A 26233-nucleotide genomic window follows, 5' to 3' on the forward strand; every position below is an offset into this window, starting at 1 on the left:
AAGACATACAATAGTCTGAGGCTCAGAGGAGAAGCTGGGCTGTAACTCTTTGGGAAAATCTAAACTTAGACCCAAGCAAGATGTATGCTCAGAAACACCTGAAAACACCTTCAGTCTACACTTCAGGTTGACTCCAAAGCTCAGAGAACGCTTAGTACTTAAGGAAGGATTGCAAAATAACAGTCTACAAAAACTAGGAGAGATAGCTATTTTTTAAATGCCCAGATTTTCAACAAAAGGCAACAGGGTATGCAAAGACAGGAAAAATATGACTCATTCAGAGGAAGAAAATAAGAGTGCCAGAAACCATCCCTGAAGAAGCAAGGACATTGGATTTACTACACAAAGACTTCTAAAAACTGTGTTAAGCATGTTCACAGAACTAAGGGAAGACATAGACAGAGAATTTGGGGAAATAAGGAAAACATTTAAGTACTAAAATGGTAGTATTAGCAAAGGAATAGAAATAGTAAAAAGATACCTAACAGAAAACCCAGATATCAAAAGTATAATTGAAATGAAAAATTCATTGTAGGGGTTCAACTGCATATTTGAACAGGAATAAGAAAGCAGCAGCAACTTTCAGATAGGGCAAGTGAAATTATTAAGTCTGAGGAACAGAAAGGAAAAAGAATGCAGTGAAGTGAACATAGACTAAGGGACTTGAGAGACAACCTCAAGAGGACCAACATACAGATTAAGGAATCCCAAAAGGAGGACAGAGAGATTATTTGAAGAAATTACTAAAACCTTCTAAAATTACATAGATACATGGATTTAAAAATCCAAGAACTCAAAGAAAGCTAAGTAGAACAAAGTCAAAGACACTACTCCAACAATGAGATACAATATAATCAAACTGTCAAAAGAAAGACTTAGAAAGCAGCAAGAGAAATGCAATTAGTCATGTACAAGGAAGGATTAGTGAGATTATCAATTTCTCAGCAGATGCTAGAAGGCTGGGGGATGACATATTGAAATTACTTAAAGGAAAAGCACTGCTAACTGAAAATTCTACGTTTGGCGAGGCTGTGTTTCAAATAATACAGGAAAAAATAAAACATATCTAAATAAGCAAAAGCTGAGGGAGTAATTACCAATATATCTGTCCTATAAAAAAAGCTAGAGTGTAAAATGAAAGGAGACTAAACAATTATCTGAAGTCATAAAAACATAAACGCTTCTGGTAAAGGTAAGTAGTTGATTTTATTATTTGCCCATTATTATTACAATTTTGGCTAAAAATTTCACATTTTGTTTTCTTTAGGATTTAAAGGACAAATATATAAAATGACTGTAAATTTATATTAACAGATTACTTTAGAGTCCTAGGAAATTGTGGGCCTGTCTGCAAAGCTGTTGGAGGCCAGTGACCCCAGCTCCTCTTTCAGAGTTGAGTGAAGGCAGAGGGAGGGCACCATAATCAACTGTGAACAGCCAATCCCAGGAAATCACCGGCCTGCCTGCAAGGCTATTGGTAGCCAAGCAGCCCCAGTTCCCATCTGGAGCCCAGTGAAGGTAGAGGGGGCTCTGCAAACAAAGGTGAGCAGCTACTACCAGGAAATTTTAGGCCTGCCTGCAAATTTGTTAGAGGCAGGCGACCCTGCACCACTCGAGTAAAGACAGGAAAGGCTTCGCAAACAAAGGTGAACAGCCAGTCCCAGGAAAGCTTGGGCTGGCTTGTAAGGCTATTGGAGGCCAGAGACCCCCCAAGTACCCTTCCTGGAACTGAGTAAAGGCAGAAGGAGGCCCCAGTAAACAAAGGTGAACAGAGACATACAGGACAGTGTCCTCTGGCCAACACTCAGCTGTGGGATACCAGTGACCCCCATGTAATCATGTATCCCATCTAGAACAGCAAATAAAGCCAGGAAGGCAAGGGAGCGGGAAGCCCTCTTGGGGAGCAGAAACCACTTGGGAGAGTGCCATTTGGACGACACACAGTGTTAGAGTCTCTGTGAACCCCTACTGCATGTATAGACCACATCAGGCATTGTATATTAAGACACATGTGCAGGGTAAAAGACCAGCAGCATACAAAGACTTGGTGCTCTTCAGGGAGAGCGCCCTTCAACCCACCCACAGCATCACTGGTCCAACCACTATGGAAAACTGTGTGGAGTTTCCTCAAACTACTAAAAATGGAGCTACCACATGACTCAGCAATTCTACTTCTAGGAATCTACCCAAAGGACACAAAAACATTAATTCAAAAGGATACCTGCATCCCTATGTTTATTGCAGCACTATTTATAATAGGTAAGATAGGGAAACAACCCAAATGCCCAAAAATAGATGACTGGATCAAGAAGATGTGGTACATATACACAATGGAATACTATTCAGTGGTTGGAGCTAGAAGGAATTATGCTCAGTGAAGTAAGTCAGGAGGAAAAAGAAAAATATAGGATGGTTTCACTTATAGGTGGAATATAGAGGAAACAATTAAGAAATCAGGGAAAAAATAACAAAAAATTGGCAGGCAACTATAAATCAGAGATATTCTGCAGGGGAAAGAGAGGGGTCAGAACATGGGAGGGAAGAGCACAGTGGACTATGGCACAGGGGCACGGGTGAGTCGGTGGTGGGAATTCTGTGGGGACTACACGTGAGAGAAGAAAGCAAACATTGTATAAAAATGAACAATGATGTAAAATGTAAATAAATAAATATTTTTTTAAAACCCAGAATACTATATCCTGTACAACTCTCTTTTAATATCTGGTATGAGGGGAAAAAAGGTCTTCCCAGACAAATAAAGGCATCCCAAGAAAAAGGCTTAAAGGAATTTGCCAATACCTCTCCTACAACAAAAGTTAGAGTAGTTCTCATATAAAAATTGAGGAAAAGAAATTAAGGAAATGGATAGGAACAGAAAACAAAATAAAAATGGTAGTAGCAAACCCTCAACTACCATCTACCTAGTATAAATGGACTAAAGTCAATCAAAAGGCATAGAGTAGCTGCACAGATTAAAAAGCAAAACACAAATATATGCTGCTTATTAATATCCAAGAACTCAAAATCTAAGCTATAAAGATAAGCTCTCAAAATCCAAGCTATAAAGATAAAATCAAGCTATAAAGATAAGCTCTCAAAGTAAAGGGAAGGAAATAGGTACTCCAAGTCAATGGAAAATTTAAAAATGCAGGGACCACTATACTTACATCAGATAATATAGACTTCCACCCAGAATAAATAGCAAGAGACAAAGATGGACATTATATAATGAAAAAGTAATCAACAGGATGAAATAAAATTATCAATATATATGCACCTACTCTAGCAGCAGCAAAATATGTAAAGTAAACAGTAACAGCCTGTAGGTAGACATTGATGGCTACACAATTAATAGTGGAGAACTTTAACACCCAACTTATAGCAATAGATTGTACAAACAGAAAAATCACCATGGAAACAATGGTCTTAAATGAAAAAACAGATGAGATGCAGGTAATAGATATTTATAGAATATTCCACCCCAAAATAACAGAATACACATTTTCAAATGCTAATGGAATGTTAGTAACACTAGATTATATGTTGATACACAAAACAATATTTATGAATGTTAAAATCCTATCAAGTATCTTTTTGGATTATAAGGGCATGAAACTAGAAATCAACCAAAATGAAAGAGGAGAAAACAACAAATTTGTGAATAAACAACATACTACTGAACAACCACTGGGTCAATGAAGAAATTACAGATGAAATGAAAAAATACCTGAACATGTATGAAAATGAACACGCAACTCATCAGAACCTATGGCATGCAACAAAATAAGTACTAAGTGGGAAGTGTATTGGCAGTACAAAAAGAATCACAAATAAGACATACAAACTTACATGTAAAGGAACTGGAAAAAAATAGCAAAATCAAAAGTCAGTAGATGGAGGGGCAATAAAAATCAGAGGAGGAATTAACAAAATAGAGATCAAAATGACAATACGAAAGATAAGGAAACCAAGAAGTGGATCTTTATAAAGATTAACAAAGTAATCAAATCTTTAGCCAGACTCACAAAAAATGAGAGAAAACACAAATTAGAAATTAAGAGGTTAAAATTATATTACAGAAATATGAAAATTCATGAGTATGGTAAACATCACACTCCATGTCAAAACCTAAAAGCTTTACCTTTAAGATTACTAATGAGACAAGTATGTCTACTCTTAAACATTACTTTTTAAAAGTGTTGGAAGTCCTAGCAAGAGCAATTAGACAAGGATATAAAAGTACCTAAAATTGGAAAGGAAAGTAAAATTACCACTATTTGCAGATGACATGATACTACACACAAATTCCAAAAACTCCAGTAAAAATGTTAGAAATAATAAATGAATATAGAAAAATGGCAGCATACAGAATATACAAAAACCTGTTGCATTTCTGTAAATGATGAACTAACAGAAAGACAAATCAGGGGACCGACCTATTTATAACTGCATAAAAATTAAATACATTGGAATAAATTTAACCAAAAACTGTAAGACATTGTTGAAAGAGATAGAAGACACAAATAGACACAAAGATATTCAATGTTCATGGTTTGTGAGACATAGTATCACTAAAATGGCTCTATTAGCTAAAACAATATGCCCACTCGATGCAATCCCTATCAAAAGCCCAATAGCATTCTTCACAGAAATAAAAAAATCAGATGGAACTCTGTAGGCCACCTGGACTGGTGAGAATCTGACCCCTTTGGGGAGTGAGTCAGAGAGGCCAGAGATTTCTGACCTCATCTGGTATCCTGCTGGTTCTGCCAAGACCAACAAAGGTCTTTGTGACTTCCTGAGAGACTCCACGGGTCCCACCAGGTCTGGTGAGACCACGACCCCTGCTGGGGAGACAGTGGCTAGAGACCCCTGACCTTTTTCAGGACCAATTCCCACAAAGACCAGCAGAGGTCTCATGGCTTCTGTAAGACCCTGCCAATGCCTGAGTAGACTAGATCCAGGTAGTACCTACCCAGACAGGCAGAAGCCTTGCAACCTTCTATAAGATCCCACTACCACCTGCCTAGACATACAAAATGCCTTGTGACTTCCTACAGATCCCAGCAGCACATGCACAGACTGGTGAGACCCTGGACACGCATCAAGGCGTGAAGCAGAGGAGCCCGAGGTCTCACAATGCTATGGAATCCTGCCAGTAGTTTGTCCATATAGTTGAAAACCCTGATAGTGAGGGGGGAGGAGTCACACCCAGAGGAAACCCCACATATACTAGCTGGGTTCCTAACCTAAAAGGAAGCACCCAACAAATGGCAGCATGAGTCCACAAGTGAATAGTACAACACAGAGAGAGAACAAATCCCCAGATCTCCAAAATCACAGACATGGATACAGAGTTTAGAATTGCAATGATGAAGAAATTCAAAAAATATGCAAGACAACTCAGGAAAACAATATCCCTAAAAAGGATATTGAACTGAATCAATAAACTGAAGACAGAAAGTGAAGTTCTAAAGGGAAACCAAACAAAGGGTCAGGAAAAAGACAAAACTTGCAAGCTGACCATAAAGTAAACAGCAAGGGAGGATGAGGGAGATGGGCCCAAGAGGGGAGGGAAGAGCACAAAGGACTGTGGTGACAGCTCACAGTTGCTCTTGTGCTGGGAGAACTATGGGGACTATACCTGAAGGGAGAATAATGTTGTACGTAAATACTTAAAAAAGAAAAAAGGAAAATGAAGCTCTAAATAAATTGAAAATAGAATTTCAGGATTTTTTACATTTTACATTTTTCAGGAAATGTAACATTCAATAGAAAGTCATGGAAGTAGAACAGATCAAGTGTAACAATGACTCAGTATAATCTAATATGCAGATGTAAAAAGAACATGGTAGAGAAAAGAGAAACAAAATTAAAAAAATGAAGAAACACTCTGAGGACTATCTGACTCCATGAGAAAGCCCAACATAAGAATAATAGGAATATCATAGGAGAAGAGAAAGAGAAAGGAACAGAAAATGTATTTAAAGAAGCAACAAAGGAAGGGCCTCCCCTGGTGGCACAGTGGTTGAGCGCTGGGCTGCCAAGCTGCCCGCAGCCTCTGCAGCACCGGTTCAATCCCCAGCCGCTGGCGAGGGTCCCACATGGCATGACAGACTTCTCCTGCCAGGCCCGTTGCTTCCCCTCAGCAGTGTATTTCATCAGTCTGCCTGTTCTGTTCCCCGCTCTGGCTCTGGTGAATTCTCTCACCCTCCTGCGCTTCTGACTGTACCCAGTGCTTGTATAAATAAACAAATCTTTAAAAAAAAAAAAGGAAGTAACATAGGAAAACATTCCAAACCTAGAAAAGGAAACAAATGTACAAATAGAGGTAGCTAAAAGAACCCTAGTATATCTAGATAAAATGAGATTGTCAGCAAGACATATGATGGTGAAATTTCTAAAAACTCAGGACAAAAAAAGTATACTGAAGTTGGCAAGAGAGAGGAAGCAGATAACATAGAATGGTACCCTGATTAGGCCAACATCAGACTTCTCTGAAGAAACATGACAAGCAAGGAGAGAATGAAACTGCATGTTCGACAGCCAAGAATACTCTATCCTGCAAGACTCTTCGTCATTTATGATGAAAAATAAAGGCCTTTTCTGATATAGAGAAGTTCAAAGAATTTGCAAATAAACCACCCCTCCAAGAAATACTGAAAGATTGTACATTGAAACTGAAAAGAGGAATGTAAACAAAGAAATAAGAAAATAGATTGACCCACAAAAATTAATGACACGCAATGGTCTATACATTATCAGTAATTATTCTAAACATGAACAGACTGAACTCATTAATTAAAAGACACAGAGGGAGTCTCCACTGACAAAATGGTAGAACAGAGAGGATAGGATCAACCTCTCTCCTAAAAACAACTAAAATAAAGACAGAACAAGCTCTCCACAAAACCCAGATGATTCATAAACCAGCTCTATGACACCAGAAACTCTCCAGGATACCCAAGAACCAAAAAGGGTGCAAAAAAAGAAGCCCTTTCTTTGCAGGCACCCGACTAGACAGGGAAGCCTAGCCCACCAAGTTAGCAGACATATTCAAGGCTGGACTGGGTCTCAGCCCAGAACCCTCAGAGCAGAGAGAAATTTATTTTTCATTCCTGAGGGGTTGGGGGGAAGCAAATATTGTTTAAAAATGAACAATGATGTAAAAAATAAAGAAATTAATTAAAAAAATCCCAAACTTAAAAAAAGAGAGAGATTGACAAATGGGAACATTCTTAAAAAAAAGAAAGGAAATTAATTTTTCAATTTATTTATTTTCTTTTTGTTGAAAAGCAACTCATCTGTAACCCCTGCTGGGAGATGCATCCCACTCAGCCCTTTGATGCCACCTAGAGAACAGGGCCAGAATACCAGCCACTAGTGCCTCTTGAGCAGAGAGAACCTGAAATACCAAGTGCTGGCCACACCACTCAACCAGCCCATGCCTCCAAGTGGACTAGGTCACAAGCGGAGCCTCTCAGTTGCCACTGCTAGCTGAGGAAAAAACCTCAGCTAGCCACAGCCACATCAGAAAATGCATCCCACTCAGCCTGTGGCACTCACCAGTGGATAGAACCACAGCTGGAGCCTTGAAGTGCTAGGCCCTACGTCAGGGACCTTTGGATACCACAAGTGCTCTGGTTAATGGAAGCCATAGGAGCCCCTGGCCCAGACTAGCTGCCACAGTGACCCAAACAATGTGCAGATCCATACACACCAAGGTAAGAACACTGGAACATCCTGCTTCTCAGCAGCAGCAGCAGCAGCAGCACACTGGTCAATGGGTGCCAAGGGAACCCATGCTGCTGAACCTGCAACCATGGCCCAGACAGAGTGCAGATCCACCCACTGGCCATCAGAAGAGGTCTGGATGGTGGGAGCTAAAGGGACAGCAGCAGGAACACTCATCCCAGCCTCTACCTACCACACACAGCAGCCCAAGTTCCAGGCAGATCAATATATACCCTGGTACAAGCACACTGAAGTCATGTCAGTGGGCACCTGTGGCCACATGGCCCTATGCCTAGAACAAACATGAAAGCAAACATTGGGGAGAAGGAAAAATACAAGTGGTCAAGCAAGCACTCATGGGAACAATACCCCACAGAAAGAAAATCAGCTTCCAGAACCCAGTAACACTGACATAGTAGAATTTCTCTGTCTGAAAGATAAAGAACTCAAATCATCTTAATTAAAAAACGAAAAGCAGAAAAGGAACAGAATGTTCCAAGAAACATAATTAATGGACAAAAGAATGAGACTGAATCTTTAAATAAAAAAATTAAGGAACTGGAAGATGTTAAAAGATCAACAGAGGAACTAAAAAATTCTGGGAAAATAGATTAAATGGAAGAACAAATCAGTACTCTTAAAGATACAGATCTAAAAAGACTCAAAAAAGAAAGAGGGGAACGAAAAAAAGAATGAAGAAACACTTCAAGAATTATCTGACAGGGCCTCCCCGGTGGCGCAGCGGTTGAGCGCTGGGTTGCGAAGCTGCCCTCAGCCTCTGCAGCGCCGGTTCGATCCCCGGCTGCTCCCCGGCCACCTGAGGAGGGTCCCACATGGCGCGCAGACCTCTCCTGCCGCCCGCTGCTCCCCTCAGCAGTGTACTTCGGTCCTTCTGCCTGCTCTGCTCCCTGCTCTGGCTCTGGTGAATTCTCTCACCCTCCCGCGCTTCTGACTGTACCCAGTGCATGTGTAAACAGAACAAACAAACAAATAAATAAATAAACATGCCTCTATAAAAAAAAAAAAAAAAAAAAAAAAAAAAAAAAAAAAGAATTATCTGACACCATGAGAAAAGGAAATATAAGAGTCATAGGGATTCCAGAAGGAGTAGAGAGAGATAAGGGAGCTGAGAAACTACTCAAGGAAATAAATGGTGAGAACTTCCTAAACCAGAAGAAATAATGAAAACAGACATACAGGAAGCTAGAAGAACCCCAAACTACCATACTGTAAAGAAAACTATAGCAAGACACATTATAGCAAAGCTTCCAAGAGTACAAGACAAAGAAAAACAATGAAGCTGACAGAGGAAAGAAACAGATAACCTAAAAAGGAAAACTATTCAGGCTTACATCAGACTTCTTTGAACAAACAGTAAGGGCAAAAAGAGAATTCAAAAAACACCAGCCGGTAATACCTTAATCGACAAAGTTCTCCTTTCTTTATGAGTGAAAAATATTGACCTTCACAAACAAAATCTTCAGAATTCATTGCTACTAAATCCCCACTCCAAGAAAAATAATAAGCCTTAAAATCTAAGCCAACAGAGGAGTGTACAGGAAGAATGGAACAAGGTAGTGAGTAGAGCCACAGAATGATCACCAAAAATGCAGTAATAGATTTCCATGTATCAATAATCACATAAAATGTTAATGGACTAAAGTCACCAACAAAAAGACACAGAGTAGCATACTGGATTAAAAAACAGAATGCAACCTTCTGCTGCATCCAGGAAACACACTTAAGCTCTAAAAATAAGTATACATTGAAAAAAAAGGTTGGAAAACAATTCTGCAAATAAATGGTCTCCCCAAAGAAGGCATGGGTAACCATACTTATAGGAGATAAAAAAAATTTAAAAAGGTGATAGGAGACACCAAACGCCACTATATAATGATCAAGGGGACAACACATAACAGTCATCAAAATATACTCACCAAATAAAGGAGACTCAAAATACATTAGACAAGTACTATCAGCTCTGAAAACAGACATTGGAGAAAATACACATATGGTAGACGACTTCAACACCCCATTCTCACCAAGAAACAGATGAACAAAACAGAAATTAAACAAGGACATTATAGCCTTAAACGATGATCTAGAACATATGGACCTAATATCTATAGGACACTCCACCCCCCAAAATTGAATACACACTTTCTCAAATGCATAATAAGTCACAAGACAAACATCAACAAATACATGAAGATGAAATCATACCAAGTAGCTTTTCAGACCAGGAAGGCAACAAACTAGACATCAACTACGAAGAGAGAGCAAAGAGATTGCCCATTATATGGAGATTGAACTACATGCTACCGAGAGACCACCGGTTTAATGAAGAAATCAAAGAAGCAATTAAAAAATAACTTGATACATGACAAAATTGTCGCAACTTTCCAGAACATATGAGACTCAGCAAAACCAGTGTTAACAGGAAACTATATATAGCAATACAAGCCCATATCAAGAAGAAATAACCCAAACAACCTGATCTTCCATCCTGAGAAATTAGAAAAATAATAAAAAAATTCTGGGCCTCCCCTGGTGGCGCAGCGGTTGAGCGCTGGGCTGTGAAGCTGCCTGCAGCCTCTGCAGCATCGGTTCAATCCCCGGCCGCCGGCGAGGGTCCCACATTGCATGCAGACCTCTCCTGCCACGCCTGCTGCTCCCCTCAGCAGTGTATTTTGTCATTCTGCCTGTTCTGTTCCCCGCTCTGGCTCTGGTGGATTCTCTCACCCTCCCGCACTTCTGACTGTACCCAGTGCTTGTATAAATAAATAAATCTTTAAAAAAATAATAAAAAAATCCTAAAAGCCAGTGGAAGAAAGTAATAATGAAAATAAACCAGAAACAAATGAATTAGAAATAAAAAATCAAAAGATCAATGAAACTAAAAGCTGGTTTTTCCAAAAAAACAGGTTAGTCAATCCCTAGCAAGGCTCACAAAGAAAAAAAGGTAGAAAACCCAAATAAACAGTCTTATTAATGAAAGGGGAGAAATTAAGTCACAGTAGAAATACAGAGTATAATTAGAGACTACTAAGAACATTTATATGCAAACATGCTCAATAATCTAGATGAGATGGACAAATTCTTTGGACTATACAATCACCCAAAGTTGAGCAAAGAAGAAATAGGAAACTTAAAACAAACCAACTGCTAGCAGTGAAATTGAAATAGTAATCAAAACCCTTCCAAAACACAAAAGCCCAAGACCAGATGGTTTCACAAATGAGTTTTACCAAACTTTCAAAAAAATCAAGGAAGGAAAACTACCAAATTCATTTTATGAGGTCAACATTACACTAATACCAAAATCAAACAAAGATACAACAAGAAAACTACAGATCAATCTTCCTCATGAACACAGGTAAAAAAATTCTCAATAAAATCTTAGCAAACTCGGGTGCACGGAAGTGCCATCCCGACTCACCAATTTAAATCAGGGACCTTTTGTGTGACTGCAACACACCTAGACTGCATGGAGCTGGGAAAGGGCTGGCTGCGCCCACAGCCAGAGGTGAGCTGAAAAGCCCCCACAAGCCTGGCCCCATCTGGCCACCAGTCTGAGTCCAGAGGGGGATCCAGCAATTTGGAGCACAGCGGGCGATCCTGCCACCACAGGGTAGACTGTGGGACCATAAGACCCTCCTTGGAATTAAACAAATACAGAAGGAGGAGATTCTCTGTGACAGTGACCACTAACATATTCATAGTACTACTGCCCTACTGGAATTCAGATATAACAGTTTTTGACTCGATTGGACCACTAGTTTCCGACATCCCAGAAAGAGCATGCCAAAAAGATACCAGCCAGTACCAGCGACACAGTGTCCCAACGTATAGAACAAATTAGAAAACAAGCAGCAGGGAGAAGAAAAACTACATGCAACCAAGCAAGTCCTCAAGAAAAAGACACACCACAAAAAGGAAACCACCCACCAGATTGCAACGGCAGTGACTTGGAAGAACTTCTGAGCCTTCTAGAAAGATAATTTAAAATTGCCGTGATTAAAAAACTGACAGAAGTCATTAAGGAAAACAACGATCAGAAGAATGAAATTCAGTCCCTAAAGAGGGAAGTGAAGGAAATGCAGGAGATCAAAGAATTAATGGATTAATTAATTAAAGAACTCTGGGAAAAGCAGCGATAACAGAATAGATGAATTGGAAGAATGAATAAGCACTCTCAAAGACACAGAAATAAAAAGAACCAAAACAGAAAAGGAAAGAGAAATACAAAGGAAAAAACTGAAGAAAGACTTTGGGAACTATCGGACTCCATGAGTAAAGGAAATATAAGAGTTATAGGAATCCCAGAAGGAGAGGAGAGAGACCTAGGAACAAAGAAAATATTCAAGGAAATAATTGAAGAGAACTTCCCAAACGTGAAGAAGCAGCTGAAAATAGACATTCAAGAAGCAAAGAAGAACACCAAACTTCCATGATGAAAGGAAAAATACAGCAAGACACATAATTATAATAAAGCTCCCAGGAATCCAAGACAAGGAAAAAATAGTGAAGCTGACAAGAGGGAAGAAACAGGTAATATACAAAGGAAAACCAATGAGGCTGACATCAGAATTCTCCAAAGAAACACTACAGGCAAGGAGATAGTAGAGGGACATAGTCAACAGACTACAAAACAACAAATGCCAACCAAAAATACTCTATCCTACAAAGCTTTCCTTCCTCTATGAAGAAAGAATAAGGACTTTCCCAGACAAACAGAAACTCTGGAATTTCATTATGACTAAATCCCCACTCCAAAAAAATACTAAAAGGAGTCCAACAGAGGGATGAATAACAATGAAACAAGGTCAAAAAAAAAAAAGGGAAAAAAAAGTTATTAAAGAATAAATAAATCAGAGAAAAGACAAACAAAATGGCAAATACAGATGGTAACATTTCACTATTAACTCTAAATGTAAATGGACTCAAGTCTTCAATAAAAAGACAAAGAGTCACAGGCTGGATTGAGAAACAAAACCCAACTTTTGCTGTCTCCAGGAAACACATTTAACTACAAAAGATAAAAACAGACTGAAAGTAAAAGGATGGAAAACAATCCTTCAAGCAAATGGACCAAGAAAGAAGGCAGGAACAGCTATATTTATATCATATAAAACAGATTTCAAACTCAAAAAGGTAAAAAGAGACCCCAACGGTCACTACGTTATGATCAAGGGGACAATACTTCAAGAAGAAATAACACTCATTAACATATACTCACCAAATGAAAGAGCACCAAAATATATCAGACAACTATCAGCATGTCTGAAAACAGACATCAGAGAAAACACATATGTAGTAGGAGACTTCAATACACCACTATCAACAATGGATAGATCAACAAGTCAAAAAATAAGTAAGGACACTAAAGCTCTAAATAAGGATCTAGAGCTCCTGGGCTTAACAGACATCTACAGAACACCAAACCCGAAAAAATCTGACTATACATTTTTCTGAAGTGCACACGGATCACTCTCCAGTATTGATCACATGCTGGGACATAAGACAAACATCAACAGATACACCAAGAATGAATTCATACCAACCATCTTCTCTGATCATGAAGGCATCAAAATAGAAATAAACCATAAAAAGAAGGCAAGGAACTCTCCTACCTCAAGGAGATTGAAACCCACACTACTCGAAGACCATTGGACTAATGAGGAGATCAAAGAAGAAATTAAAAAATACCTTGAGTTGAATGACAAGGAGGACACCAATTTCCTAAATGTACGGGATGTAGCAAAAGCAGTAATAAGAGGAAAATATATAGCAATAAAGGCTCACATCAAGAAACAAAAAAGAACTCAAAGAAACAACCTAATCTCAAAGCTCAAAGAGCTAGAAAAAGAACAACAAAAAACCCCTAAAACCAACAGAATGAAAATCAAAGCAGAAATAAATGAAATCAAAACTAAAAAAACAATCCAAAAGATCAATGAAAACAAAAGTTGGTTCTTCGAAAAGATAAATAAAATGGACAAACTCCTAGCCAGGCTCACAAAGGAAAAACAGGAGAAAGCACAGATAACTAGGATGACAAATGAAAGAGGAGAAATCACAAAAGACACAGCAGAAATCAAAAGAATAATCAGAAACTGCTATGAACAGTTACATGAAAACAAGTTCAACAATCTAGAAGAGTTGGACAAATTCCTACAACTCTATAATCACCCAAAGCTAGATAAAGAAGAAATAAAATACCTAAACAGACCAATTACAAGCAGCAAAATGGAAATGGTAATCAAAAACCTCCCCCAAAACAAAAGCCCAGGATCTGATGGATTTACAAATGAATTCTACCAAACATTCAGAAACAAATTAGTGGCTACGCTTCACAAAATCTTTCAAAAAATTGAGAAGGAAGGGATAATACCAAACATGTTCTATGAAGCCAACATTACACTAATACCAAAACTGAACAAGGACAACACAAATAAAGAAAACTACAGGACAATCTCTCTAATGAAAATGGATGCAAAAATCCTCAATAAAATTTTAGCTATCAAAATCCAACTATGTATCCTTAAGATAATTCACCACGACCAAGTAGGATTCATTCCAGGGACACAAGGATGGTTCAACATCCAAAACTCAATCAATGTAATCCAACACATCAACAAAAAGAAATATAAAAACCATATGATAATATCAATAGATGCTGAGAAAGCTTTCGACAAAGTACAACATCCGTTTATGATAAAGGCCCTTGAAATTCTCAGGATACAAGGAACATACCTCAACATCATAAAGGCCATATATGAGAAGCCTACAGCCAGTATCATTCTCAATGGTGAAAAGCTGAAAGCATTTCCATTAAGATCTGGAACAAGACAAGGATGTCCACTCTCACCACTACTTTTCAATATAATACTGGAAGTCCTAGCCAGAGCAATAAGACAAAAGAAAGATATACAAGGAATGCAAATAGGGAAGGAAGAAGTTAAACTATCACTATTCGCAGATGACATAAAATACATAGAGAACCCCAAAAACTTCACAGAAAAACTAATTCAACTAATTAATCAGTTTAGTAAAGTGGCAGGATACAAAATCAACATGCAAAAAACAGTAGCCTTCCTATACACAAACAATAAATCTGAAGAAGATATCAAAAAAACCATCCCTTTTATTATTGAAACAAAAAAAAATCAAATACTTGGAAATAAACCTAACAAAAGAGGTAAAGGACCTATACAAAGAAAACTATAAAACACTGTTAAAAGAAATAGAAGAAGACACAAAGAAATGGAGAGACATCCCCTGCTCATGGATTGGAAGAATTGACATTATCAAAATGGCCATCCTTCCAAAAGCAATTTACAGATTCAATGCTATTCCAATAAAAAGTTCAATGACATTCTTCAAAGAAATAGAACAATTATTGATGAAATTCATATGGAATCACCAAAAACCCCAAATAGTCAAAGCTCTTCAGAAAAAAAAAAAGGAAATGGAGGCATCACACTCCCAGATTTCAAACTATACTACAAAGCCATAATAATCAAAACTGCATGCTACTGGAACAAGAACAGACACACGGACCAATGGAACCAAATAGAAAATCTAGAAATAAACCTGCAGCTTTATGGTCAACTAAACTTTGACAAAGGAGCAAAGAATATGCACTGGAGCAAAGAAAGTTTGTTCAATAAATGGTGCTGGGAAAACTGGGTCGCTACATGCAAAAGAATGAAGCTTGACTACTGTGGTCTTCTAGTGAGTCCTGGACCTGGGACGCGGTGGTGAAGGAAATCAGACATGTGGAACTATCATGTCCAGCATGCAGTGAATCTTTATTTTCTTAGTCTCTTTTATACACTACTTTAAGTGCAGCAAGTGTAACATCAAAGCATACCATATGACAGCATATATGACTGATTATTCTGCTTTCTTACTATTATCTATTTCAGACAGTAGGGTGCCAGGTAGTTAGTTCTCATGCACATAATCTTATCACCCCCTAGCTAGAGCATGGGAATTTCGCTCATTATTTCTTGTTATTCTAAGACTATGGAGACATAGAGGCCTGACTCCACGCAGGTACTCAATACCAGGTCCGGTCACGCAGAGGTTTTCTCTAAGACACATGTGTTTTCACATGCCTTTGGGACTCAGGTGAAGGCCCTTCTACTCACTGCGCGGGGTCTCTCCCAACAGACTACTACCTCACACCATGCACAAAACCAACTCAAAATGGATTAAAGAACTAGACATAAGACCTGTAACCATAAAATATATAGAAGGAAATATAGGTGAAACACTACATGACATGCACCTCAAAGACATCTTTATAGACACATCACCCAAAGCAGTGATAGTGAAGGCAAAGATAAACAGCTGGGACTACATCAAATTAAAGAGCTTCTGCACAGCAAAAGAGACAATAACAAAAACAAAGAGAAACCCCACTGACTGGGAGAAAAATTTTGCACACAACACTAATGAAAAAGGACTGATCACAAAAATCTACAAAGAGCTGATGAGACTCAACAAAAACAAAAAAAATAATCCAGTCAAAAAATGGGCAGAAGAGCTAAAAGGAAACTTCTCCAAAGAGGAAATGCAAATGGCCAATAGGCATATGAAAAAAGGTTCAACATCACTTGTAATCAGGGAAATGCAAATCAAAACTATAATGTGATACCATCTTACACCAGTGAGAATGGCACATATTAAAAAACTAGCAACAACAAATGTTGGCAGGATGTGGAGATAAACTCTCCTGCCCTGCTGGTGGGAGTGCAATATGGTCCAACCACTATGGAAAGCTGTGTGGAGATTTATTGACCTACTAAAGATAGAGCTTCCATATGATCTAGCAACTCTGCTCCTAGGTATTTACCCAAAGGACATAGAAACATTAATTCCAAAGGGTAACTGCATCCCTATGTTTATAGCAGCACTATTTACTTAGCTGAGCTATGGAAACAACCCAAATGGCCAAAAATAAATGACTGCATCAAGAAGATGTGGTATATACACACAATGGAATATTACTCAGCAATCAAAAAAGATAAACACATGCAATTTGCAGCAACATGGATGGAGCTGGAAGAGATCATGGTCAGTGAAATAAGCAAGAAAAAGAAAAATACCAGATGGTCTCACTCATAGCAGGAATTTAGAAAACCTAAATAAGAGACCAGGAAAAAGACTAATTACAATAAAGTAAATATCAAAATCAACAAGCAACTATAGACCAGAGACACACCACAGTGGAGGGCTGGGGGAGGAGAAGAGGGATTAGGGTCAGAAAAAGGGAGTGGGAATTGTATGGGGAATATAACCAAAATGAAAATGCATACATTATGCAAAAATGAAAAATGATGTAAGAATTATATAAAATATTTTATAAAAATTATGCTAATGAATTTATAGTGTAAAAAAAAATCTTAGCAAACTCAATTCAGTAATTCATCAAAAAGATTACACATCACAACCAAGTAGGATTTATTCCAGGGACACAAGTATGGTTCAACATCTGAAAAGCAATTAATGTAATTCACTACATCGACAAAGGAAGAACAAAAACCATATGATCATATAAATAGATGTTGAGAAAGCATTTGATAAAGTCCATCATCCATTTATGGAAGATCCTCGAAAACTTTGGGATCAAAGGACATATCTTAATACAATGAAAGCCATGAAAGCCATATATAACAAACCAACAGCTAACATTATTCTAAGTGGAGAAAAACTGAAAGACTTTCCATTAACATCTGTAACAAGACAAGGATGTCCACTCTCACTCCTGCTTTTCAAAAGAGGAATAGAAGTCCTAGGTAGGGCAATCAGGCAAAAGAAAGATATAAAAAGAACACAAATAGGGAAAGAAGTAAAACAATCATTATATGCAGATGATATGATACTAAAAAATCCACAGAAAAACCCATTAAAACAATAAACCAAAAAGTAGCAAGTTATAAAAATCAATACACAAAAATCAGTAGCCTTCCTATATGCAAACAATCAATCTCAAGAAAGATATTAAGAAAACTATCCCATTTACAATTGTACCTCCCAAAATTAAACACGTGGATATATACCTAACAAAAGAGGTGAAAGACCTATGCGAGGAAAACCAAAAAACACTGTTAAGAAACAGAAGATGACACAAAGAATTGGAAAGATATTCCCTGCTTGTGGATCAGAAGAATTAACATTATAAAAATGGCCATCCTACCAAGCAATTTACAGATTCAATGCTATTACAATAAAAATCTCAATGATATTCTCTAAAGAAATAGAACAAATACTGTTGAATTCATATGGAACCTCAAAAAACTCCAAACAATGAAATTTTTCCTGCACATATATAGCCAACTGGGGCCTCCCCTGGTGGCGCAGCGGTTGAGCGCTGGGCTGCAAAGCTGTCCACAGCCTCTGCAGTGCCGGTTTGATCCCCAGCCACCGGCAAGGGTCCCACATGGTGCGCAGATCTCTCCTGCCGCCACGGCTGCTCCCCTCAGCAGTGTATTTCTTCAGTCTGCCTGTTCTGTTCCCTGCTCTGGCTCTGGTGAATTCTCTCACCCTCCTGCGCTTCTGACTGTACCAAGTGCCTGTATAAATAAATCAATCTATATATATATATATATATATATATAGACAACTAATCTATGACAAAGGAGCAAAGAATACACACTGGAACATGTAAAGCCTCTTCAATAAATGGTTTTGGGAAAACTGGACAGTGACATGCAAAAGAATAAAAATAGACTACTATCTCACACCATATACAAAAATCAACTCAAAGTAGAAAAAAGACTTGAATGTAAGCCCTGACACCATAAAATATATAGGAAAAAATATAGGCAAAACACTCCATGACATAAACTCAGAAATACTTTTGAGGATTCTTACTTACCCAGAAGTAAGGAAAACAAAAGGGAAGTAAACAGCTGGGACTACATCAAACTAAAAAGCTCTGTACAGCAAAAGAGAGAAAAATCAAACAAAACAGATATCCCATTGAACGGGGGAAAATACACTCACATCATAGGACAGATAAGGGACTGATGTCAAAGATCTACAAAGAACTTACATAACTCAACAAAACCAAAGCAAACAACCCACTCAAAAATGGGCAGAAGATCTAAAAAGACACTCTCTAAAGAAGAAATGCAAATGGCTCACACACGTGAAAAAAATGTTCAATATCACTAGTTATCAGGGAAATGCAAATCAAAACCACAATGAGATACCACTTCACACCTGTGAGAATGGCCCACATTAAAAAAACCATGGAAACAAATGCTGGTGAGGTTGTGCAGATAAAGGAACTCTCTTACACTGCTGGTGGGAATGTAAACTGGTTCAGCCACTATGGAAAGCTGTGTGGAGGTTCCTCAGAACACTAAAAATGGATCTACCATATGACCCAGCAATTCAACTTCTAGGACTCTACCCAAAGGACACAAAAACATTAACTCAAAAGGAAACTTGCATCCCTGTGTTTATTGAAGCACTATTTACAACAGCCAAGATATGGAAACAACCCAAACCGGCAAATGGATCACAAAGTTGTGGCATATTTATACAATGGAACATTACTCAGTGATCAAAAAAGATAAACTCACACCATTTGTGGCAACATGGATAGAGTTGGAAGGGATTATGCTAGGTCAAATTAGTCAGAAGGAAAAAGATAAATACCGGGTCAGTCTCACTTACATGTGAAATATAGAGAAACCAAACATAAGGTCAAGGGAAAGAAAAACTAGCAAGCTAACCATAGAACTGAGGCATACACCAAAGAATGGGGAGGGAGGAGAGGCAAAACAGGTGTGATTAACACAAGGGAATATGGTCAAGGTTCACAGGTGATATGATGGTGGGAGAACTATGGGGACTACAATGATGTAAGAAAAATATACGAAGAACTCATAAAACTCAGTAAGAAAAAAAGAACAACTCATTTAAAATGAGCAGAGGATCCAGATACTTCACCAAAGAAGACATAAGGTAGGTAGATCAACAGGCACATGAAAAGATGGTTATCATCTCTTATTAAAAGAAATACAGATCACAACAGTGAGATGTCACTTCATACCTGCCATTACCCCAAAGACAAGAAATACCAAGTACTGAAGAGGATATGAGAGAAGCAAACCCTTATACACTGTTGGAGGTAAAGTAAATTGGGGTAGCCATTATGGAAAGCATCATGGAGATTCCTCAAAAGATTAAAAATTCCCTACAATCCATTTATCCCACTTCTGGGCATTTATCCAAATATACAAAAGCATTAACTTGAAGAGTCATATTTACAGTCCCATATTTACTGCAGCACTATTTACAACAGACAAAATTAAAAACAACCTAAGTGCCCATTATTTGATGAATGGATAAAGACGTATAATGAACAATGGAGTACTATTCAGCTATACAAAAGACAAAATCCTACTATTTGCAACAATATGGATGGGAACTAGAGAGAATCATGCTTAGTGAATAAGCTAGAAAGACAAACACCATTATGATTTCACTCATAACTAAAGCAAAAATATATATTTGGACTATAAGACTGATTTAGTGGTTATCGTAAGGGGAGTGTGGGTGAATAGGAAAAAGGTGACAATGGTATGGTGAGGGATAGACTGGGACTTTTAGTGGTGAACTTAATGTGGTATATTTCTCAACAACGAGCATCTGAAACTTATACAATGCTAAATGCAGTATCACTTCAATTAAAAAAAATTGAAAAACCCTGAGGGATGTCTATTATTTAGACAATTTCATGTGTAAGGTTTAATTTGCAAAGATGGAAATTTGATGTTCTCTACATTGTTATAAACAAAGTTAAAAATGACAACTTAAGAAAAAATGATATATGTATTTCTTAAGTATTAAATTAATTTTACTTGCTGAAAAAAATCTAAGATACTACTTCATACCCATTAATAAGGTAATTACTTTTTAAAAAGGGAAAATAACAATTGTTGGTGAAGATATGAAGAAATTAGACAACTGTGCACTTCTGGTATAGGTGCCATTTGTGTAGCCACAGCAGAAAGCAGTTTGGGTGTTCCTTAAAAATGTAAACAAAATTTCTCCTAAAAATTGTTAAAAAGGTGAATTTTATATATATATATATATAATATATATATATTTGACTACTATAAAAAAGGAAAGAAAATGACATTACTAAAGACCATAGCATCAACTGAGTTATTCATTGTGTATTGGGCCTTTGTCTAGGTCTCCTGATTAAAACAAAACAAAAAATAAGTTAAATGGACAAGGATATTACTAATTTTTTTTTTTTGGTGGGGTCAAGCCATAACTGTTATGAAATTTAACCTAAAGATTATATATGTATAAACATTTTTTAAAGTTATGGATATATAATACAGTATTTGCTTAGAAATGTGTATTAGATAGTGTTAAGAGTATTAGTTGCTTTGATGCAAAAAACACATGAAATAATGAAACTATATATAAGAAAAAACATACATTTTCTCAAGTATGCTAAATTCTACAAGAAAGAAAGAAGTTTATTTCTAACAGCCTTGGGAACAGAAGGCAAACAGTCAAAAACTATTTTAAAGTACACATTGTTTATTGTGAAGTTGTAAGCTTGTTTAAAATTTACTTAATAAAAAGGAATAAAATGACAAGTTAAAGTTAAAAATTTCAGTGCCTTTGAATCTATAATTCTAAGATACTACCTGGAATCAAGAGAAGTAAAAAGCTGATCAAACTGTTTCTCCAGACTTTCTATAAGACTGAAGGTCTCTTCTTTTGTTTGATTGTGCATGTGTTCAAGGACCTAGAAAAAACATAACACAAAGACTAATTTGGTATTTTTATTTTACAGGAATTGTAGTGTCCAACATAATTTTAAAATTTCATGGTACTTTATTGCTTTTCAAAGTTACAACACAAGAGGAGATTAAATCATAAAAATGGAGTAAGTAACAAAGTTCAACTTTAAATTTTGGTACTTGTCAGCAAGATCACATCTGCATTAGCACTGTGTATTCAAAGATTGGCAAAATGGTCTAGAAAATACACTAAGCTTTCTAAACTCCCTACCCACTGTCCAGATACCAGACAGTTCCCTTTACTACCTGTGATACACACACACTAAGAGTGTTTGACACCAATTAATAATTGACCAAGTTTTTTTAGATCCTACTGAAATGCATTTGAGGAATACTGAATATAAAATTAGTTTTTTAATCTTCATTTACCACAAGTCTACAAAAAGAGCTATTGGTACATGAAAAGAATATCCAGTGACCTGGATGGATGGCTACTAATAGTTCCCTCCTGGCTGTGTCTATATAAGTCAAAGATGTACTTAAGATAATTTAGAAAGCCAAAACCTTAACTGTGGAGTGCCAGTTATCTAGTTGGGTTGTTTATAGACATTACCAATATGATAGCCCAATCCTAGTATGGACACAGTCACATCTAGAATTTTCCAAAGGCTAACAAAACCTGCTATAAGAAGTAACAATGTAGGACTGTAGTTTTACAAAGTTATCAGATATTATTAGATGTATGAGTAATTTCCTTTTAACCAAACAAAAGGCTGAACCCTTATTCAAATACTTAGTTCCACAACTACAGAGGGATGCTGAGAATGTGAATGTGGGTTGTATGGAAATGCCACATTATTAAGGGCTAAGAAATCTGAAAAGCAAAAAAAGGAATATAATTCAGCAAAGGGTAGAGAAGGCTGATTATTGGGTCAATTAGTAGTAATTTCTGTTGAAATGAATGTTGCTCAAAACAATGTCTGACTTGCTCTTTTCACCCTCGTCTAGTGCAGAGACAGCATCGTAAAATGGAGCAAATACTAATTTTGAAATAAAGATGACAATCTGTTGATGATGAGGGCTGTTAGAAAGTTGCCAAGAGCAACTATTTACAATAGGTAAGCTATGGAAACAACCCAAATGCCCCCAAATAGATGACTGGATCAAAAAGATGTGGTATATATACACAATGGAATATTACTCAGCAATCAAAAAGGATAAACTCATGCCATTTGCAGCAACATGGTTGGAGCTAGAAGGGATTATGCTCAGCAAAATTAGCCAGAAAGAAAAATATCAGATGGTTTCACTTATAGGAGGAATGGAGAGGAACCAAATAAGGGATCAGGAAAAAAAAAACTATAATAAAGTAAAAATCAAAATCAACAAGCAACCATAGACCAGAAAATTCTGTAGGAGAGGAAGAGGGAGAAGGATCAGGACAGGGGTGGGAAGAGCACAAGGGACTATGGTGATATGGTGCACAGGTCAACTGGTGGTAAGAATTTCATGGGAAATCATACATGGCACAGAAATGAAGGATGATGTAATATATATACATACACATATATGTGTATGTATATATATGTTTGTGTGTGTGTGTGTGTATATGAAAGAAAGTGTTGCCAAGAGAGGTTGGGAAATCTTCCCAGAAAGGTTTTAAGAAAGGAGCAGAGGTTGATCTACCAATATTTTAAATTTTCTAAGTTTTTCTAATTTCTTTTTATCACTGTATGAAGCAAATCATTTTGGATAGCTGAATTTCTGTCCAAAATTGAATTAAAGAATAGCAGGATTCTTGACAAAAGTGATATTTGGGGATGATGTCACCATCATGGCAGTGAACGGATGCTAGGATCAAGTTTTCCCATAAAAACAACAGATGAGGGGGGGTGTCTCCCTGGTGGTGCAAGGGGTTTAAGCGTCAGCACTATGAAGCTATCAGCAGCCACTGCAGCACGAGTTTGATCCCTGGCCAGGGAACTAATCCACATAGTCTCTCCTGCTGCTCCCCTCAGCAGTGCATTTCAATCTGCCTGTTCTGCTCCCCACTCTGTCTCTGGTGAATCCTCTCAACCCCCTGCCCTGGACCTCTAGCTTGTACCCCAGTTCTTGTATGCATAAGTAAACAAATCTTAAAAAAAAAAATCAGATAGGGACAGATAAGTAGAAATAACTGTGAGTTCCTGGTGGAGCCCACATGTGTTGGACAAACTTGGCTACACTGGTGATTTGCCCAGAAGGAGAGGAATGTTGGAAGGATAGGGGAAGGGAGGAGAGAAACCTCATTGATCTGGAATCCTTCTCCTTCCCTCACCACAGAGCCAGCCCACTTTATGCAGTGGAAAAGAAGAAAAACTTGGAGAACACAACATCCTGAGATATCTGAGAGGTCCAGACAATAACAGGTGGGCAAATGGGGCCTTGGCGCAGACACCCAGCTCTGGTTGCTTTGTTGTGGCACTTCCCTTTGCTCCCCACTCCTCCCCTGCCTTTCCCAGGGGACCTGCTGGAACAAGCACAGCTCTGAAACTTTGCTAGATATCTCTGATGCCACCTAGTGATCAGAACAAAAACACCAACTAACTACACTGAAAACTGGAGGCTGTAGCTGAAGTCATCCCAGGAAGGATGTATCATTTAAATGGTCGCACCCACCAGTGGGAAGGGCACAATGTAGAGCCTAATAGGGCTGGTCCCTGCATTGGGGGCCTCTTGATATCCCAAGCCCTCATGTGGAAAAAGGCCTCAGAATAACCCACACTTGCCCAACTACCTCACAGGCCCAGAAAGAGGGCCGATCCCACAGCCACAGTGGAGCTTGTCAGAGACTTTTGGACACCCCACAGTTCAATCCTCACCCTTTTGTGCTCATTTTTTATCCTCCCTCAGTACACTACAAGGGAGATAGCAGGCCAAGGGAATACTATCCTTCTTAGCTCTTTGGCTCGCCCCAGCAGACCAGACTAAAACAGCAACAACTAGCTCACTGGGAGACATCAGAGTTCTGAGAAGCAGGACTCTATTGGTCAGTTGGTTGTCTGTTGTTCCTTTCCCTTTTATCTATTTCTGTTTCCTCTAGTTTTCTCCTTTCTCCCCTTTAACATTATTACTACTATTTTCTCTTTGGGTTACATTCCCTCCTCTTCCTCCTCTTATTTCAACTTCCCACTATCTTGCCCCTCTTTTTCTCTCACCTTCGTTCCTTTTACACTTCCTTATCATCCTCTTTTTTTCCTCTTATCTCTTCTTTCACTTCTTATTCTCTATCAATCTCTGTATTCTTCTACAGCACACTACAGGGACCTAGCAATGCAACAGAGAAGTACATCCCACCCTGCATGCAAGCACCTCCCAGTGGACTTGGCCTCAGTTTGCATCTGGAGGGGCAACGCTCTACATGAGACTCTTGACTACCACAGGCTGAGCTGTTGGATCCCATCCTACATAGTGGAGGCCAAAAAAGCAGGGGCTCCTGGAGCAAATCATAGCTCAGAACAACTTCGATAATAAAATAGTGTCTGCATGTGCACCCAGGTGGCAACTGTGGAATCCCCCAATTCCAAAGTCTGGTAGCCCCCAACACCCTGGGAAGAGCAACAGAAAGTACCACCTATCTAGAGCAGGAGTAAAGCTGAAGACAGTGGAGGGGGAAAATATAAGAGCCCCCATCTACACCTCTACTCACCAGCCACAACAGCTCAGACACCAGGCGTACACATCCATGCCTCAGCAAGAGAAATCAGAAATCATGCCCACCAGCACCAGTAGTAATAGGGTACTACAAATAGAACAAAATCGAAGACAGACAATAGGAAGAAAGAAAAATCAAGTGATCAAAATGGCCCTTCTGGGAACAACACCCCACAGAAGGAAAGTCAACCTCCAGAACCTTATAATACGGACACAAAGAATATCTCCACCTAACAGATAAGGAATTCAAAAACGCCATAATGAAACGAGTTAGGAGAAAACGCAGAAAGAGATAAGAATTTAATCAATGAACTGAGGAACGAGAAGGAATCCCTAAAGAAGTAATGAAGGAAATGGAGGCTATCCAGGGAATAGTGGAGGAGCTCAGTAATTCTGGGAAAAGCCACAAAGATAGAAGAAATGGAAGAATGAATCAATACTCCCAAAGATACAGAAACAAAAAGAACCCCAAAGAGAAGTACAAAGGAAACACTTGGAGAACTATCTGACAACATGAAAAAGGAAGCCCAGAAGGTGAGGAGAGAGACAAAAAGGAACTGAAAAACTATTCAAGGAGACAATCGAAGAGAACTTCTCAAGCATGAAGAAGGAAATGAAAATAGACATACAGAAAGCTAGGAGAACACGAAATTACCACAATGAAAGGAAAACTACAGGAAGACACATTATAGTAAAGTTTCCAAGAGTCCAAGACAAGGAAAAAATAATGAAGCTAATGAGGGGGAAGAAACAGATAACCTATAAAGCAAAACCAATCAGACTGACATCAGACTTCTCTGAAGAAATCCACAGGCAAAGAGAGAATGGAGTGACATATTCAACAAATGCCAAGTCAACAAATGTCAACCAAGAATACTTTACCCCACAATGTTCTCCTTCTTCTATAAAGGAAAAATAAGGACCTTCTCAGACAAACAGAATGACCAGATATTCATTACTACTAAGCCACACTCCAAAAAATACTACAAGAAGACCTAAAGCCAAAACCAAAGAGGAAT

The 26233-nt window shown here is 38.1% G+C and overlaps 1 protein-coding gene across 2 annotated transcripts in view; it reads right to left on the minus strand.

The window, feature by feature from the left end:
* RNF17 (ring finger protein 17) overlaps positions 1-26233 on the minus strand; it is a 190819-nt gene that overhangs the window by 145628 nt on the left and 18958 nt on the right. For both annotated transcript variants that reach the window (XM_037527382.2, XM_054701227.1), the window contains exon 6: positions 21426-21526. In XM_037527382.2, coding sequence (XP_037383279.1) covers positions 21426-21526 — 101 coding nt within the window. The remainder of the gene's footprint in view (positions 1-21425; positions 21527-26233) is intronic.

The sequence above is a fragment of the Talpa occidentalis genome, unplaced genomic scaffold (genome assembly GCF_014898055.3).
Source record: "Talpa occidentalis isolate TD23 unplaced genomic scaffold, MPIMG_talOcc4v2.1 talOcc4.5, whole genome shotgun sequence".
NCBI lineage: Eukaryota > Metazoa > Chordata > Mammalia > Eulipotyphla > Talpidae > Talpa > Talpa occidentalis.